General features: G+C 34.2%; 1 protein-coding gene across 2 annotated transcripts; it reads right to left on the bottom strand.

Moving 5' to 3' along the window:
* Positions 1-3,595: 3,595 nt before the first annotated feature.
* Positions 3,596-6,432, bottom strand: LOC149895982 (uncharacterized). 2 transcript variants are annotated; one of them, XM_090118083.1, is made up of 5 exons: positions 6,056-6,432; positions 5,664-5,796; positions 5,360-5,542; positions 4,193-4,304; positions 3,596-4,024 (listed from the first exon to the last, which is right to left on the bottom strand). In XM_090118083.1, the coding sequence occupies exons 1-5, from the start codon at positions 6,103-6,105 to the stop codon at positions 3,681-3,683; spliced, it is 822 nt and encodes a 273-aa protein (XP_089974209.1). In that variant the 5' UTR covers positions 6,106-6,432; the 3' UTR covers positions 3,596-3,680. The 2 variants fall into 2 exon arrangements, with proteins under 2 accessions (XP_089974209.1, XP_089974208.1); XM_090118082.1 differs by lacking the exon at positions 5,360-5,542.
* Positions 6,433-18,319: the final 11,887 nt, after the last annotated feature.

Raw genomic sequence — 18,319 nt, 5'->3', positions numbered from 1 at the left:
ATATTGAAAAATAAACTATTGCTGAAGGATCCATTAAAAACCTCAGCATTTTAAATAAAGTCCAACGATTATACCGTTGACTTTAAAGATTTTTACTCATTTTTAAGTAAAATATTATTAGAATAGATGTAAAAATAACTCACTGTACCAATCCGACGGGATACACTTTTTAACACTTTTAGCACTTGCTTTAAGCAATACTTAATACTTAATAGCACCAAGGTTGTAGTCTTGTAGACAACCTTCTCGCGGCGGAAGCTAGACGCCAATGAAAAAACATCCAGCGCCCGCACATTATCGTGCGCCCCGCCACCTGGTGGAGAGGTGTGCGAGAGAGATAGCATATATACAACGGAAAGAGAGGGCAAAATAGGCGGAAAAAGCTAGGTGCCTTCTCAATGAAGTAAGCTTCAAATTACGGTCAAGTGTTTAATGAATGCTTTTAGATATCTTTCATCAGCAAGATATGTAATAAAGGAATTTAAAGATTTAAACATTTAATTCGTGTAAATGAATTATAAATACAAAATTTTTACCTTATCTTAAATGTGCGTATTTCAGAGAATACAAATAATATACTTAAATAAAACACAAATAAATAATTGTGATATTGCCTGAATGAACTCATTGCGACATATATTTTGTCACTTGTACGAATGCAATTTTCTTCAAATTCGTTTAAAAAAAACTCGATTGAACTTTAATGACAAATCTTTACTCATCTAATAATTATTCTAAGCAATTTCGATATAAAAAAAAAAGACGGGTTGCACTCCGGGAGTGCCGGCAGAAGTGAAAACTTGATTATTAACGTTCAGCATGTTTGATATCCATCCGTCTTACGCTTTTTCGATCAGGTCACGTGTCCTGATGCGAGTTTAAGATTTTATACCCAACGCCGCTAAAGAAGTTTTCACTTCAAAAAAACACATCAAAATCCGTAGAGGAGTTTTAAAGATTTAAGCATGCACACTGCACAGGGACATAGAGACTTATACTATGTACTATGTAGAGTTTTATACTATGTAGTGATGTGTTTTAGACTAGCACTAAGCAGTGCCGGCTTCAGCCAGCGCGGAGCAAATTCTATCAAGACCCTTGATTTGCGTTTGGTTGTGTATTCAATAAAATAAATCTGTTAATAATAAACTTCTGGATCAAATATAGCAAATATTAAATTGAGCCAAGCGACACAACAAAGATTTTGATTAATGTAAATTTATATTAGATCTAATAGAAACCGAGAAGGGCCCGTTTGTACACAAACAAGAATTTACTAAAATAAAACAATGTGCTTATAACTTCAGATATAATAGTCATGACTCATGACCAATATACTCTTATTGGTCCATGAGATAGTCAAGTGAAATTTAAAGTTTTTAATTGTTTAAAAATAAAGATTTGTTTCTATCTGAATTATTTGTGGAGACATAGATAGATTTAGAGAAAATTCAAATGAGCGCTTCTTTAAGTAGAATACGAGCACAATACCACACATATACGGCTTGCTTACGAGTTTCACGAATGTTTATTCACTTTAAATTTGACAGTGAGAAAACTTTCGTCGGGGTTTATTTTAAGAATAAAATTATAATTTTAGTGATTGTGGTGATATATTTTGTTAGAAAATGTTTAGATTGACAAGAAGCACCCCACGACGTAGTGCATTTTACTATTATCTTGCAGCGCGATTGATTGTTGAAAGTAGAAATGAACAAAGAGAAACAAGGTGAGTGATTGATTGTTGAAAGTAGAAATGAACAAAGAGAAACAAGGTGAGTGATTGATTGTTGAAAGTAGAAATGAACAAAGAGAAACAAGGTGAGTGATTTTTTTAACACTATATTTTAATAAATAAACAACAAGTTATCTTTTAAATTTACTATTACATTTGCAGAGAAATCTCAAGGAGAGCTTTACTCAGAAAGAATTTGGCAAATATTAACTTACAAAACCTTAGCGACACAGAATTTAAAAATAGATTTCGTCTAAGTAAGGAAGCATTTTTGTTCTTATGTCGCGAATTGAAAGAAAAATCCAGTCTATAATCAAGTAAAAGGATCAGCCTGGAACACAAAGTAAGTGTAATAAGTACCTTTCATTATAATGTATACATTAACTAATACATACTATGTGAGTATAATACACAGCTACACTACTAACTATTAACATTTTTATTTCTAGGTGCTGTGTGCTTTGTCATTTTATGCTACAGGCTCCTACCAAAGAATTGTAGGAATGGCTAAATATTTAGGCCAAACTACAGTAAGCAAATATGTGAGGGAGGTTACTGATGCTCTTGTTAACCCTTTAATATTAAATAAGTTTGTTAAATTTCCAACAACACGAGAGCAGCGAGATATTGTAAAAAACAAGTAAGTAATAATTATAAGTATGTAGCTCAATAAAACTAATTTAGTGCAGAATTTTAAAGAGCAAAAGCAGGATCAACTGAATAACCACAAAATTATGATAGCTACCTAATACTAGAAAATTTCACTTACAATACTTTATTTACAGATTTTATACAAAATTTGGCATCCCTGGAGTAATAGGGTGCATTGATGGTTCTCATTTTCACATATTCACTCCAAAAAGAGACATGGAGCATTTATTTTACTGCAGAAAGCATTTCTACTCACTGAATGTGCAAATGGTGAGATATCACTCAACTAATTTATACTAATAAAATTATAAATGTTTATTATGTTATACCAATATAATTTTTTAAATTGTAGATATGTGACAGTGAATGCAGAATTTTAAATATTAATGCCAAGTATGGAGGTGCCACCCATGACGCTTTTATTCGGGAAAACAGTCAAGCCAATAGGTACATCCAAGACTTACACCGGAATAATGAACAAGTGTGGTTTTTAGGTAAATATTTTTTTACATGTAGGTTGTTCCAATTATAAATAAAGACATAGATAATTAAGTGATAAGGTCTGTTGTAAGATTATATAATTCAATATGCAAAAAATATTTTTTCAGGGGATTCTGGATATCCACAGAGGCCTTGGTTGATGACACCAATCACAGATGCTGCTGAAGGCACTCCACAGGCAAAATATACTACCATCCATGGGAAGGCCAGAGTTGTGATCGAAAATACTTTTGGAAGACTCAAAAATAGGTGGAGATGCCTTAGTAAGGACCGCACATTACATTACACCCCTGAGAGGTGTGCTTCGATCATAATGGCATGTAGCGTTCTACACAACCTAGCATTAGATTTTATGTTGCCTGATCCTGAAGACGATATAATATATTCTTCTGGATTAGGCGTTTCAACATTTTCTTCTCTAGAAGAACCTTTTCGCGAAAGTGGTTCTTCAGATGAATTGATTCGCGGTAGAGCCATAAGAAACATGTTAGTAGATAGGATTAATCGGCTTCATAATGTAAATATAGTTTAATATGTTTGAAACAAATATAATGTTCGTTATTTACAAAATAGAATTAAGTACCTTTAAGATATTACTTTCATAAAATATATAATTTCACCATCTCATTCGCACGACGTCCACTGCTGGACTCAAGTATGAGTATAGATTAAGCAAAATAAATTTAATTGTAACAAATACAAAATGTTTTCTTTTTAAGAAATTGAAGTGAATAGTGTATAGGTATATAGTCTGTTAACAATCTTTAATACAAATAAAATGAAAAATCAGACACTATTCACTTCTTTTCTCTAAATATGCACTTAAAACCTTTAATGCCTCTCTCATAAAATCTAACCACTGAGCTTGCAACTGAAGCTCTACATCACGCTGACGAATCCTCTCTCGTTCTAATTCTTGCGCAATTCGGTCACGCTCCTTTTCATACTCCCTAGCATTCGTCTCACACTCCTTAAATACTTTTAAAACTAAATCTTCAGGCTTCTTCTTTTTTTTCGGCGGTTGCCACTGGGTTTGCACTGGACCTGGTGTTGGTGTAAGTGCTGGTGGCGGAGTAGGAGCAGGAAGAGGTGGAGCGACTGTGGGTTGATTGCTTGTTCCTGGAGTATTCCATTCATCTGGAAAAGTTGAGATTCAACAATCAACGTAAATACTATTCTGCTAGCTTTAGTTATCAGGAACTTTTTTTTTACTTTAAGTATTTGAAGATCTTATTTTTAAATGTTTTGTTGTTACTAGTAGTTATGACAAACAAAAGAGTTATAAGGTATATAAGTAAGTCCAACCTTCAGGAATTGGTGTATATTCATAAGCAGCATCATCCACAGTCAATTCGTCTACAGTTTCTGTAGCAGGTACTTGTACACCTGACAAGCTAACATCCTCTCCACCAACAACCTATAAAAAATAAAAAAGTATAATTATTATATGTGTATCTCATCCATAATACTCGGGTACCATCATAAGGAAGGTACCCAGTCCTTTGGAAGGCTTACGTGGGGACACGGATCCAACACGCAGAGGCCCTTTAGAGAACTTTACTGTGTTGTAGGACACCAGCCGCAGCCTGCCCATGCCTGCACTATAGAGATACAGTCCTAGGCAGTCCGCGGCCGATGTAGGACTATTTCAAGATATGGAAAACAAAATAAACTGGGCTATGGAGTGGGATGTTAAATGGGCCGGTATTTGGGGACTATTGGAAACTATGGCACCTGCCTTTCTACTAAAAGAAAGTAAAAGTATGTTGGCAGGTGGTGACTCGCCCTCTCACTGTATGGGCCCCCGAAATAAGTCGCTGCAATAGTGCGACAAGGGGGCAACATATAATTATTATTATTATTTTATTTATTAATAGAACAACAGAGGTCCACTTGTGAGTATAATTTCTTAATTACTATGTTAGTTTACATTGTTTTTATACAGTTTACATTTACATTATTATTAATTTAAATATTATCATTACTGAATATTTTACCATTAATTATAATTATTAGTCATTTTAGTGCATATTAGTGCTAACTTAAAATTTGTGAGTAAAGGCCACCTTTACTGTTTAGTATGCCTATTGTATTTTTTTATAAAACAAAATACTACTTTAGAGTATTCATTAATGCTCATAGAAACACCAAAGTTAAGACATTGTAAACAAAGATCATAATTGCAATGCATTATGTGGCACTCAAACCCCAGCCAGTCGTCCACACAAGAATTTCAAGTGTCACAAATCACAATACTAACAAAAAACTTAAGTGGTGACCCTTTTTTACAAGGTTAGGTAGGTAAGTTGCAGACAAGTTAAACTTTTGTTCATATTCTGTCCCAATATGGAATATAATATTCAGATAATTCGAAAATCATTAATTATTATCAGTTTATTATATTTCCCTGAGATTACAACAATTGCTATGAAAAAAAAAGATATACTACATTACAAAGCAAAAATATCACACCTGTACAAATCCAGCTTCTTGTATAGGCATCCCAGTAGCAGCCTGCACTCCAATTAAATTTAAAACTCTGTTTTCAAGGTCTGTTAATGTCAGCTGAATCGCTGGCCCACCACCTGTACCCTGAGCAGACCTATTTATTTTCGCCCACTTTTTTTTTACATTGTTCATAAAATCACTCCAAACCTAACAAACATGAACAAGAGCAGGATGTCAGCACCAATATAATTATGCATGCATGTATTTCAAATTGTGTGAAGTATGTGTATTTCCTTAAATGTGCGTAATTAGGATATAATAGGCTTACCTTCCGCCACTTTTCCTCTGTTCGAGAATCCCCAGTGCCATCACTATTGAGCATATCAATTACCTCCTTCCATTTTTGCTGCACATAATGTCTACCACGAGGACCCCCACTGGGTTTGGATAAGTCTCCATGCCTAAAATAAATTTAACGTGAGTTAAAGGACCGTGTGCTCTAATATTTTAATAATATGTGTTAGGTACCTTTCTTTTTCAATTTTGTTTTTACAAATTACACATGACTAGCGTAATACTTTAACTTGAGTATACAAATAAACTTTAGCTCTTTTAAACTTTACAAAAGTATATTCCAAAAATCCCATTGAATCACTATTAAAATCAACACAAATATGCTTATGAGTTATGACAATAAAATCTTAAATGTAATACACTTACTTTTCCATAAATTCTACCATAATGGTGTACTGCGGGTGGCTGGTTCTCATTGTAGAACAATAAAATAGTTCCAAACTTTTAACAATTTATCACAACACAAGACACAAGTTCACTTCAAAACAAAGTTGGCCTTGAATGAGCTTCGAGCGTCCGTCGTTCGTTTAGGAATACAGTCAAATCAAACACAATGTTTTAGTAATCAGTTAAATTATTATGCCATTTATCTAACTGAATATTATTTTTTTCTGCAGTTTCTTCGTATTGCGTCATAAATTAAACAGTATTAAATTTTTAAATGCCCTAAAATCACAAAAATTTTAATTAACTAAATACTTATCCAGTTTCTGAACGAAACATTCACTCAATGGTAAGATCATTCGTTCTATTTTTCCCATCCTTGCTTACGTTAGTGTGACGTCACCAACGTTATCGTATCGAGCTCTCGTTCGAAAGTGCTTCGTGCTTCCGACTTTCGTTTTAGTCCGTTTTTAACCGACTTCAAAAAAGGAGGAGGTTCTCAATTCGACAGTATTTTTTTTTTGTATATTTGTTACGCGATTACTCCGGCAATTATAAACCGATTTGAATAATTCTTTTTTTATTTGGTAGGTCATACGTCAGAGGTGGTCCCATTGTCACCAGGTCAGGATCTGATGATGGGATCCCGGGAAAATCGAGGGAAACCCTCAAATTTTGTAGGCATATACACTGTTCATCAGAAATTATTTAAATTTGTACATATAGGTATAGTCTTGAAGTCGGTTTTTGCTTTTTTTCTAAAAATTTACTTTATCGTATCGACAACTCGAAACGTTTACGATACGAAACCTACAAATATTCGTGCTAGGGGTACATACCAAACAATCACTACAAACTAAAGTCGATTTCCAGCGTCTGTGTGCTTAGATCTCAAAAATTGGGGAACAGATTTTAATGAGGTTTTGACGTGACAACGTCTTATAATTCGATAGAGACGGTTGCACGCAAGAAAAAACATGACTCATGCGGCGTTACCTCGCTCTGAGGCGTTCCATGTAAGGCTTGAAGTGCAAGCGAGAGCGCGGAACGAGCGACAAAGAAGCACAATCGGACGTTGTCACGTTCAACTATCGCCAGTAAACCGACTTTACAGACAACCAATTTTTTTTAAGAATAGATTGGTTCTCGAGGAAGGTTGAGGTATATAATTTACTAGCGACCCGCCCCGGCTTCGCACGGGTGCAATGCTGATACTAAATACACTACAGAAAAACTGTGAACGTTGTACAATATAAAAACATAGCGGCCCGCTCCGGCTTCGCACGGGTATAAAATATATAGCCGGGCGGCCGGCCGGTACCGCCGCAAACGCTACGTCCCACAATTTTTAAATCTGTAATATCTTCGAAAATATTCACTTAAATCATACGGTGTAAAGGGCCATATAGATCTATATTAAATGAACAATGTATTCAAGGTATTTAATTGGTTAAGGATTAATGCTGTATTGGTTAAAATCGCTTCGAAAATTAGTCATTATTTGTCGAAAAAAGTAAATGACAAAAAAAAGTTATTGTTATCCATAAGAGATAGACATATACCATCCCAGACTTTTCTGTAGACCTTTTCAATGTGTATAATACTTAGTACATTATTTTGATAAAACTCGTAGGGTTCAGCCTGCGTTTGCAATGTAAGCGGAAAAAATGTAATTTTTTAAGACATCACATTAGAAACCTCTAAAATAACAGTACTTCTCCACTATTTAATGGATGTTATTACTTATTATACATATAAACCTTCCTCTTGAATCACTCTATCTATTAAAAAAAAACGCATTAAAATCCGTTGCGTAGTTTCAAAGATTTAAGCGTACAAAGGGACATAGGGACAGAGAAAGCGACTTTGTTTTATACTATGTAGTGACTACTTAGATTTAAGACAAAGCGCTCGAACTTCGTAGCCGAGGACTGAAAGTAGTTATCTATACTAATATTATATAGCTGAAGAGTTTGTTTGTTTGAACGCGCTAATCTCAGGAACAACTGGCCCGATTTGAAAAATTCTTTCGGTGTTAGGCTATAGCCTATATGCTATAGGCTATATTTTATCACGCTAAGATCAACAGGAGCGGAGCCACGCGGAACGCACGTGAAACCGCGGAGCCCAGCTAGTCAATGATAAATAGTTATGAAAATATTGTTTTGTCGTAGGTATTTCATGAATTGTCCAATTCCAAATAATATTGCAAGAAACAACATTTATACCTCTTCTCTAATGTGCGTACCTATTTCATAAGAGAATATAAAGAATATACTGAACAATAAAACCAAATTAAATAATAAATTGTGATATTGCCTGAATGAACTCATACGTCATATTATAATATAGGGTACGGAATCTATAATATTGTAGTAATGAAAATATTGTTTTGTCATATTTTATTAATCCTGTGTCCAATTCGAAATATTATCGCAAGAGAGACTAGTTTACAATATATTTCACAAGCCGCCATTTTGCTTTGTCACATAGTACGAGTGCAATTTTCTTCAAATTCGTTGCAAAAAAATTCTCGATTGATCTTTAATGATAATTACTCGTCTAATAATTATTCTAAGTAATTTTTATATGAATAAATGATTACCTACACGAGAATCAAAGAATTATCATATCAATTTAACTTTATAGACCGGGAGATACTGACACAAAATTTCGAGTCATTTGTAACAGGATGGCGGTTCTACAGGGGTCTTAGTACGCAATGACAAAAAGAAAAATGATGGTGTGAACGCTGTTACCGGTGGGTTAGTCGCGTGGGCGTTAGTCGAACTCGTCGGAAAAATAGCGAAAGTCAAACGATTTGTAACACAAAAATTTTAGAATTTACCGATAGCCCATAAAAAAGAAGTAGGCGGTAGTGTCATGCCATACTTTTCCGGTATGACTTACAGCCCGCCATACCGACGCGAATGTGTTGATTTAAAAAAAAACAATTATTCAACCATTTGTACCAAGCTAACTTTTGCACAGGTAACCATCGTCGTGCAGCCATTTACGAAAATCGCCATGCCATACTTTTCGGACGATTCCAAATGGTCGCCATACCGCCGAAAATCTGCAAATTTTTTTTATTTCGCCTATCTTTTTGTACCAGTATTGCATTTGGCTTTTTGGAGAGTATTTGATAAAATGTGACCATTATTATATTTGCCATACTTCTAGTAGGAGGAAAAAGTGCTGTCATACTTGAAAAATAAATTTATTATTAATTTATATAAGTGAAGATTTCCAACACCTAGATCTTTGAAATTTTGTATTTATATTCGTTGATCCTCAAACTTACAGGAAAAATAAGTGCCATACTGTTACAAATCGTTTGACTTTCGCTATTTTCCGACGAGTTCGACTAACGCCCACGCGACTAAGCCGCCGGTACCAGCGTTCACACCATCATTTTTCTTTTTGTCATTGCGTACTAAGAACCCTGTAGAACCGCCATCCTGTTACAAATGACTCGAAATTTTGTGTCAGTATCTCCCGGTCTATTATGTTTATTGGCCGTCTTACTGGAATTCGACATCATTAGATATATTTCAGCGCCATCTATGGCACGTCTAAAATTTTTATGGGACCAATTCGATACCATTCCGCGTCATACAAAAAAAAATTGGTTGTCTTTAAAGTCGGTTTACTGACGATAGTTGAACGTGACAACGTCCGATTGTGCTTCTTTGTCGCTCGTTCTGCGCTCTCGCTTGCACTTCAAGCCTTACATGGAACGCCTCAGAGCGAGGTAACGCCGCATAAGTCATGTTTTTTCGTGCGTGCAGCCGGCGCTATCGAATTATAAGACGTTGTCACGTCAAAAATAATCACGTAAATTGGTTAATGAATATACCGATCTTCGACAAATTAAATAATTGTGATATTGACTGAGTGAACTGATATGAAACAATCTCTACATAGTATGTCAAAGCTAAGTTTTATTATTTCAAAACATAAAATACATAGCCCGATGTGCCGGGAGAGGGGCGCAGGTAGCGGGACGCATTGCAAGTTGCATGCAAAGAGTATAGTAACTATGGTTGCATGTTCGCCAGCGTAGTGCGTTCACTTGTTCCGCGCGGGACACAGAGCTCTCTCTGGAGAGCGCGGCGCGCGGCGTGTCGGGACTCATGCGGCAAGCGCGGGGCTAGTGCTTCACAGTGTTCCTTTGTGTGATATAATGTGCTATTGGAGCAGTGGCTGGTAGTGGTTGTTTTGTTAGAAGTAACAACGGTAAGTTATTTTAATTAACTCACATGCGGCGCGTTTTACGTTATTTTTGCTCGTTAAATAAAACATTATTTGTATCTTTTTCCCTGCAATCATACTTTTAGGCATAAATAAGCCAACTTGTTAGTTAAATTTTTCTTAGCTTAACTAAAACTTTTTATTGTATCACCTCTATAACTACAGAATAGCTTGACTTTTTCAACAATTTTTTATTTTTTGTTTTATTAACTTTATAACAAAGACCATTTTATGTTAATTATTTTGTCATTATAACTTCAAAAGATAATCAAGCAAAATGTAGAGTTCTAAATATGTATTTAAATTGTAGTTGTTAGCGAATTCTGAAACAGCTGTCATTTTAAGGCGACATTTCAACAACTTTCTTTGTGTGAGCTTTTCTGATTAAAATACCGCAACTTAAAAACATAAGAGTCGTGAGAATTTAAATTATTAGAAAACAGAACATTTTCTATAGATTAAGTATTCCTTCTTTAAACTGTCTACAAGTTGGAATAATCCCGCTTGTTAGAATCGTGATAGATTTCACGAGCCGCCATTTTGTTTTGGCATTTTACTAAAACTAGAGCTACTTGAATTTTGCCTTGAATAAGTTAAAATTTCATTCCTTTGGGATTTAGGAAGACGTAAGTTGCTATTCTTAACTTTATATTCAGTAAGTTTTAACATTAGCGCACTAGTTTGAATGGAAAGCAGTAAGCAGCAAGCTTAAACCAGCGCGGTGCAAATTCGTTCAATAAAGTAAAATTTAAAATTGTTTATTTGTTTAATTGTGTCACAAAATATAAACGTTTGAATATGATATTGATGCGTGTTTTTATTTCTTATTTTTTAATAGACAACAGAGCTTTGCTCTTGTGAGAGTTATTTTAAGCATTTAATCAAATTATTTTATTTATTTATACGTAGATTTTAACCTAATTGGTTTTTAAACCAATTCAATTTTTGGGCACGTCTACAACACTTCTCAATCAATATTACAAAGTGTAATATTTGTATTTTTGTATGTAATGAATAAACTCAAACTCGACTCTTTCGATTTTAAAATTCGTCATAACTTAGTTTATCCATTTACCACCGGTGGCGGTGAGGAAAGCAGTTTCTACAGAAAAATGCTGACAAAAACTCTGTAGTTGCTCTTTTAAAACTATGTGAAACTTATTTAATTTTACATAATATGTTTAAATATTTCAATTCAATTATCCACGAAACATGTACTTAGAAAGAAATGCATTGGAATCGAAACGTAACATTACATATAAAAAATTTATGAATTACCATTTGGAGATTAGAAAATATTAATCTTTCCAATAGAGATATTATGTTTAAGTGGATATGATTATTTTAGGATTTTTAAAATCACATTATTAGGTGTTTGCTAGTTGCTTACATACAACGAAAGTTTGAACCTAAAGGATACCAACAAATTGTAATTGGTTCATAATTATTTCTAAATTAATCTTTGCTAAATATATTTTTTTGCAAAATATTTATCATCGCTATATAATCATAAATGTAAAAACAACAGATTAGCATTTCAAACTCAAACTCAAACATTTATTTATTCAATTAGACTTCAAAGAAGCACTTATGAAACGTCATTACATATTTTAAAATTTACCACCGATTCGGAAAGCAGTATCTACGGAGAAGAACCGGCAAGAAACTCCATAGTTGCTCTTTTAAATTATGTGAGTTTTACAATTTTATTTTACAAAATACATAGGTATGTAACATCATATATTATAATAATATGCCAAAGAACTGTCCTGTGGTTTTTACGCGACAACCCTCCATGGGTTTTTATTTGAAATGAAACTTCTTTATCGGGGTTGGACAAAAATTTTGTGTAACGTTTTTGCGTTACGCGCCATCTTTTTTTATTTTACAACCTTTACAACTTGATCATTAGGAATTTATTACCTCTATTGTTCGAACAAAAATAAGTTACCGCCTTTAAGAACTTGCCGACAATGTAAGTACACTATTGTTTCTTAGAAAACATTTTAAGAGTATACGATAATAAATCTATGACTCACGTAAACACGTGTTTGCTTGATTAGTGTTCAATTATGATTTTGTGAATTCAAAATTTATAAGAATAAACCTCAAACTCTTTATGTCCAATCAAAATCCGCCTAAGTCGAAATCCTTTATAAGTTGAAAACTCTATAACTCGAATTTTTTGGCGTCTCCCTTGGTCTTTTGAACTACCGCACGAGCGAAACGAGCGAGTCGCGGCAGTGGCCGGCGTAAATATTCAAATAGGTAGCGAGGAGCGAAGCGACGAGCATCATAGGTTAACTTTTGAACTACCGCACGAGCGGAGCGAGCGAAGCGAGCGAGTTGCAGCAGGGGCTGGTGTAAAAACATATTTAAATAGGTAGCGCGGTTTCACCCACGTGGCTCCGCTCCTGTTGGTCTTGGCGTGATAATATATAGCCTATATTACTCGTGGATAATGTAGCTTTCGAATGGTGAAAGAATTTTTAAAATCGGTCTAGTAGTTTATGAGCCTATTCATTACAATAACAAACATACAAACTAAGTTTTTCTCTTTATAATATTAGTGCAGATAGTAAATTATTTTTTGAAAAATAAGGTCATAAAGAAGTTTCACTTCTTACGTGTGTACTCTAGTACACGCACACATTTTTTATTGCAAAATATGTAATAAGTATGTTTATAAATTTCAATTCAATTATCCAAGAAATATGTTATATACTTAGAGAGAAATACATTGGAATCGTTACGTAACATTACATATAAAAAATTAATTACCATTTGGAGATTAGAAAATATTAATCTTTCCAATAGAGATATTATGTTTAAGTGTATATGATTATTTTAGGATTTTTAAAATCACATTATTAGATGTTTGCTAGTTGCTTACATACAACGAAAGTTTGAACCTGAAGGATAATAACAAATTGTAATTGGTTCATAATTATTTCTAAATTAATCTTTGCTAGATATTTTTTTTTTTGCAAAATATTTATCATCGCTATAAACTAGTAATACAGTTATCATAAATGTAAAAACAACACATTAGCATTTCAAAGCTCAGGTTTATTATTACAAAACCTAAAATACATAGCCCGATGTGCCGGGAGAGGGGCGCGGGCAGTGGGATGCATCGCAAGTTCCATGTTCGCCAGCGTAGTGTGTTCACTTGTTCCGCGCGGGATATAGAGCTCTCTCTGGAGAGCGCGGCGTGTCGGGACTCATGCGGCGAGCGCGGGGCTCGTGCTTTACAGTGTTCCTTTGTGTGATATAATGTGCTATTGGAGCAGTAGAGCTGCTAATCGTTGTTGTGTCATAAGTAATTTTAGCGGTAAGTAATAACAAAACCTTAATTGTATCTTTTGTCCCTGCAATCATATTTTTTAGGTATAAATAAGCCATATTTCAACAACTTTCTTTGTGAATGAATGAATGAATGAATGAATGTGTTAACGTGTAATTTAAAAACATAAGAGTTGTAAGAATTTAATTTATTAGAAAACAGAACAATTTCTATAGATTAAGTATTCGTTATTAAAAGTTAAAACTGTCTCCAATTCGGAACACTCCTGCTTGTTAGAATCATGATAGATTTCACGAGCCGCCATTTTGTTTTGGCTTTTTACCTTGCACAAGTGCACGTTTTTACAATCTTTCTGTTTCAACTCGATTTTATTTAATAGAGTACATTTCTAACGTTAATAAATAAGATGATAGATTTTGAATAAAGTATTAACTAGTCGTGTTGTTTTATTTTAATCTTTATTTAATCAGATAGTCAAGCATTGACTGTAATCCGACCTGATGGTAAGTAGTGACATAATCAACGAAAAGGCTTACCTCCCAAATAGAGCTAATTGACTTTTGCCTTGAATAAGTTAAAATAACATTCCTCTGGGATTTAAGAAGACGTAAGTTGCTATTCTTTACTTTATATTCAGTAAGTTTTAACATTAGCGCACTAGTTTGAATGGAAAGCAGTAAGCTTAAGCCAGCGCGGTGTAAATTCGTTCAATAAACCCTTGATTTGTTTGAGAATTGAGGATCTCAAGTTTAGTGTTATCAATGAAAGTAATTTGTTAAAAATAAATAAGTGCAAATATTACATTGTGCACAGCGAATCAACAAAGATTTTGATTTTGTAATATAAACTCATAATACAATAGAAACCCAGAAGTGCCTGTTCGTACACAAACTAGAATTTACTAAAATACATATAACAATGCGCTTGTAACTTCAAATAAAAGTAAAATTTGAAATTGTTTAATTGTGTCACAAATAAACTTTTGATTATGATATTGAAGCGTGTTTTTATTCCTTATTTTTTTAATATACAGAGGTTTTTACTTTTTAATATACAACAGAGGAGAGTTATTTTAAGCATTCAATCATTTTTTTTATTTATACCATTGAGATAATATTACTACGTATGGAGGAGACACCACGAACAAAATCTGTGCGCCATTTTTTTGCTCTAACTAAGTTTTAAAATTTTTTATCTAGGTACTTAATGTTAAAACGTTAAATGTTAGTCACTTTTCCGTATTATTTGTATTATTTGTGCAATATTTGTATTATTTGTGCAATATCGTAACACACGAAGGTTTTGGTATTTGATGCGTTTCACTTTAAAACAAATAAAAAATGAGCGTGCAGTTAAGCCATATGGCTTATGGTGAGCGGAACATAAGTGATGTAGGCGGTGTCGTCTCCATATGTATATCTCAATGATTAATACATAGATTAAAAACCCAGTGGCGGCGCTAGACCACACTTGGACGTCGGCGACGTTAGGTACGCGAGGCCTTTTTTATTTCACAGTCAAAAAGAAAACGTTAGATTACATGAATAGACCAGTGTCGATAATTTTTGAAACAAAAAAATCACAGTAGGATGAAACCCATTAATAGAAAAGGAGGGGAATGTGATAAAAATTAAAGGAAAAATAAATTACAGGCAATCCGAGTTCGGGAAGTGGGAGGGGGGGAGCTTCTAAGGGCGCGTTCCCACCGTGTCGTGACGACAGATAATCGTGTAGTTTTAAGTGTCGTGGCTTATATGTTTAAATGGAGGTGTTCACATTTAGAACGACACAATTTACTGTCGTCTACGACAGTTTTTGCAGTGACGACACTTTGTCGCGACAGTGGGAACGGCAAGCACGACAGTCGTAAAACGATAAAAAAATTGTGGACGGCAACTCTATGACGTCCATTGAACTCAGGAGAGTAAACGCACTAGTAATCACCAAGCGAACGCAGAGGCGACTAGATTTGTAGCTTGCTGATGATGTGTAAACGATAAAGCGACCGCCAGGAAACGATAAAATGTCGTCGCGATCCAATGGGAACAGCTAGATACGACAGTCGCTAAACGATAAAAAATGTTGACGACAAACAATCGTTATAATGGGAACAGGTAGAGACGACAGTCGTCGAACGATAAATTAGTCGTTACGACATAGTGGGAACGCGCCCTAAGGCAAAAAAATGGTTTCTCTTGATTTCCGACAAAACTACAAGTCCTATGGAAAAAAGTTCAATGGCAAAGTTGTAGGTAATAAAAAGTTCTACAACTTTTGTATTTGCAATTTTTTCACATAATCTCAATCTCAATTAAGGTGAAAAATTCAAAAAAACAAGTTTTAAAGTGAAACTTTTATTATATCGTCTCAAACTTTTTGGTCTGTGTAGCGCATGTCGCGTGTATCGCGGCTGCCGAGTAGGTATACCTACTCGGCAGCCGACCGTCACGTGACATGCGCTACACAAAGCAGTGTTCGGAACCGTTCGAACAGTTTCACTTTTACCGTGGTTTCATAAAACCACACAACATTTTTTTCGACTTTTTATTTATATCTTTTTCAAATTTTTTTTTCTACGAAATTTGGTGAAAACTTACCTTATTATGTCCCAAATACACTGTAATTTATTAGATTGAAAATATTTATTTTTTCGCCTTATTTCAACTTAATACCAAAAAAAGCAACCTAATAATAATTTTCAATCGAAAATTCTGACGTGGGGTGATGACTTTACAACACAATAAAAAGTAAAAACTAAAAAGAAACTTCTATAATTCTATTCACAGAAGGAATGTACGTATAGTACTTTTAGTCCTGGAAGGAATGATTGTTTAATGTTTACGTTACGCTCACAGAAAAATGAAATACAAATATACGACACGGGGATTCCCCGTCCCGAGACTCGCGCGCGAAATTGTTTAACTTTCATAGTGTTGCCAGATGACTCTGGATAACTCTGATCTGGATGGACCCCTAAAGTACTACTCACACACTTCACTCACGCAAGTGTATAAAAATAAATAAGAAAAAAATAAATAAATTTTAAATAATTTGTAAAACTTTTGCGAGGCCCCCTCAGGTGCGAGGCCGTCAGCGGTCGCCGACGTCGCCGACGCCTAGCGCCGCCACTGTAAAAACCAATTCATTTTTTTTCACGTCTACAACACTTCTCAATCAACATTACAAAGTGAAAAGATTTGTATTATTGTACGTAATGAATAAACTCAAACTCTACTCTATCGATTGTTAAATTCGTTTACAATTAGAAAGCTTTACTGAGTATCGGCACGGTAGATGAACTTAGAAATACAGTGGGGGCCGTTTGGTACACTATAGCACAAGAGCACATCAAAAATGTCTTTTAGAGTATGCCAAAAAGGATGCAAACAGTGTTTAAGGCAAGAGAAGGAAACACCCAATATTAAAAGGTTCAATTTTTTTTATGGAAACGCTTTTTCCTAATTTTTGTGCATTTTTGAAGAAATAATTAAAATTTCACAGAAAAAGCGTTAATTCTTGTTTAATTCATATTTGCGCGGTAGAACTTATTATAAACTTCCAATTATTACTAAAAGTTTGTAAAATCATTAAATTATATAGCTTTGATTAAATTTTTATTGAATTTTGTAGTAGAAAAGAAATAGCGTAATTTTTCTCAGAAATTTGAAGTGGCCAAGATTCCGTGCCGGTGAGGTATATAAGTACTCCTATTCCTATATGCATAAATTTAATAATATTCAATTTTCCATCAAAATTATATTCAAAATTATAATAAATTTCAATTCAATTTTCTTTGAAACATGTTGTATACTTAGAGAGAGACGCATTAGAATCGTAACACTCTACAAGTGTGGATATGATTATGTTAAGATTTTTAATATCACATTATTAGATGATTGCTTGTTGCTTTCGTTCAACAAAAGTTTGAATCAGATGTTAAATATCTACTGAACTTCAGGAAATCGACATATTGTATTGGTACATCATTACTACATAGTATAAAACAAAGTCGTTTTCTCTGTTCCGTAAAAATACAGTTATCATAAAACACGTTAGCATTTCAAAGCTCAGTTTTATTGTTTCAAAACATGAAATACATAGCCCGATGTGCCGGGAGAGGGGCGCGGGTAGCGGGACGCATTGCAAGTTGCCAGCCAGCAAGTTGCCGCCAGCGTAGTGCGTTCACTTGTTCCGCACGGGACAGAAAGCTGTCTCTGGAGAGCGCGGCGTGTCGGGACTCATGCGGCGAGCGCGGGGCTCGTGCTGTGCACACAGTGTTCCTTTGTGTGATATAATGTGCTATTGGAGCAGTGGCTGGTAGTGGTTGTTTTGTAAGAAGTAACAACGGTAAGTTATTTTAATTAACTCACATGCGGCGCATTTCACGTTATTCTTGCTCGTTAAACAAAACATTATTTGTATCTTTTTCCCTGCAATCATACTTTTAGGCATAAATAAGCCAACTTGTTAGTTAAATTTTTCTTTTCGATTAACACAAAATAGCTTAACTTAAACTTTTTATTGTATCACCTCTTTAACTACAGAATAGCTTGACTTTTTCAACAATTTTTTATTGTTTATTTTATTAACTTTATAACAAAGACCATTTTATGTTAATTATTTTGTCATTATATGTAACTTTAAAAGATAATCAAGCAAAATGTAGAGTTCTAAATATGTATTTA

Source organism: Colias eurytheme, chromosome 29 (assembly GCF_061535395.1).
Source record: "Colias eurytheme isolate Ceu_HAF_F1 chromosome 29, ilColEury1 Martin Lab GWU primary, whole genome shotgun sequence".
Classification (NCBI taxonomy): domain Eukaryota; kingdom Metazoa; phylum Arthropoda; class Insecta; order Lepidoptera; family Pieridae; genus Colias; species Colias eurytheme.
This window is presented reverse-complemented; position numbering and strand designations above follow the sequence as displayed.

Excerpts from the sequence above, each read along its gene's own strand:
- LOC149895982 (XM_090118083.1), bottom strand. The coding sequence starts at position 6,105 with ATGAGAACCAGCCACCCGCAGTACACCATTATGGTAGAATTTATGGAA. Across the intron at positions 5,797-6,055 it reads ATGGTAGAATTTATGGAAAA|GCATGGAGACTTATCCAAAC; the intron begins GTAAGTGTATTA and ends AATTTATTTTAG. Across the intron at positions 4,025-4,192 it reads ATATACACCAATTCCTGAAG|ATGAATGGAATACTCCAGGA; the intron begins GTTGGACTTACT and ends CAACTTTTCCAG.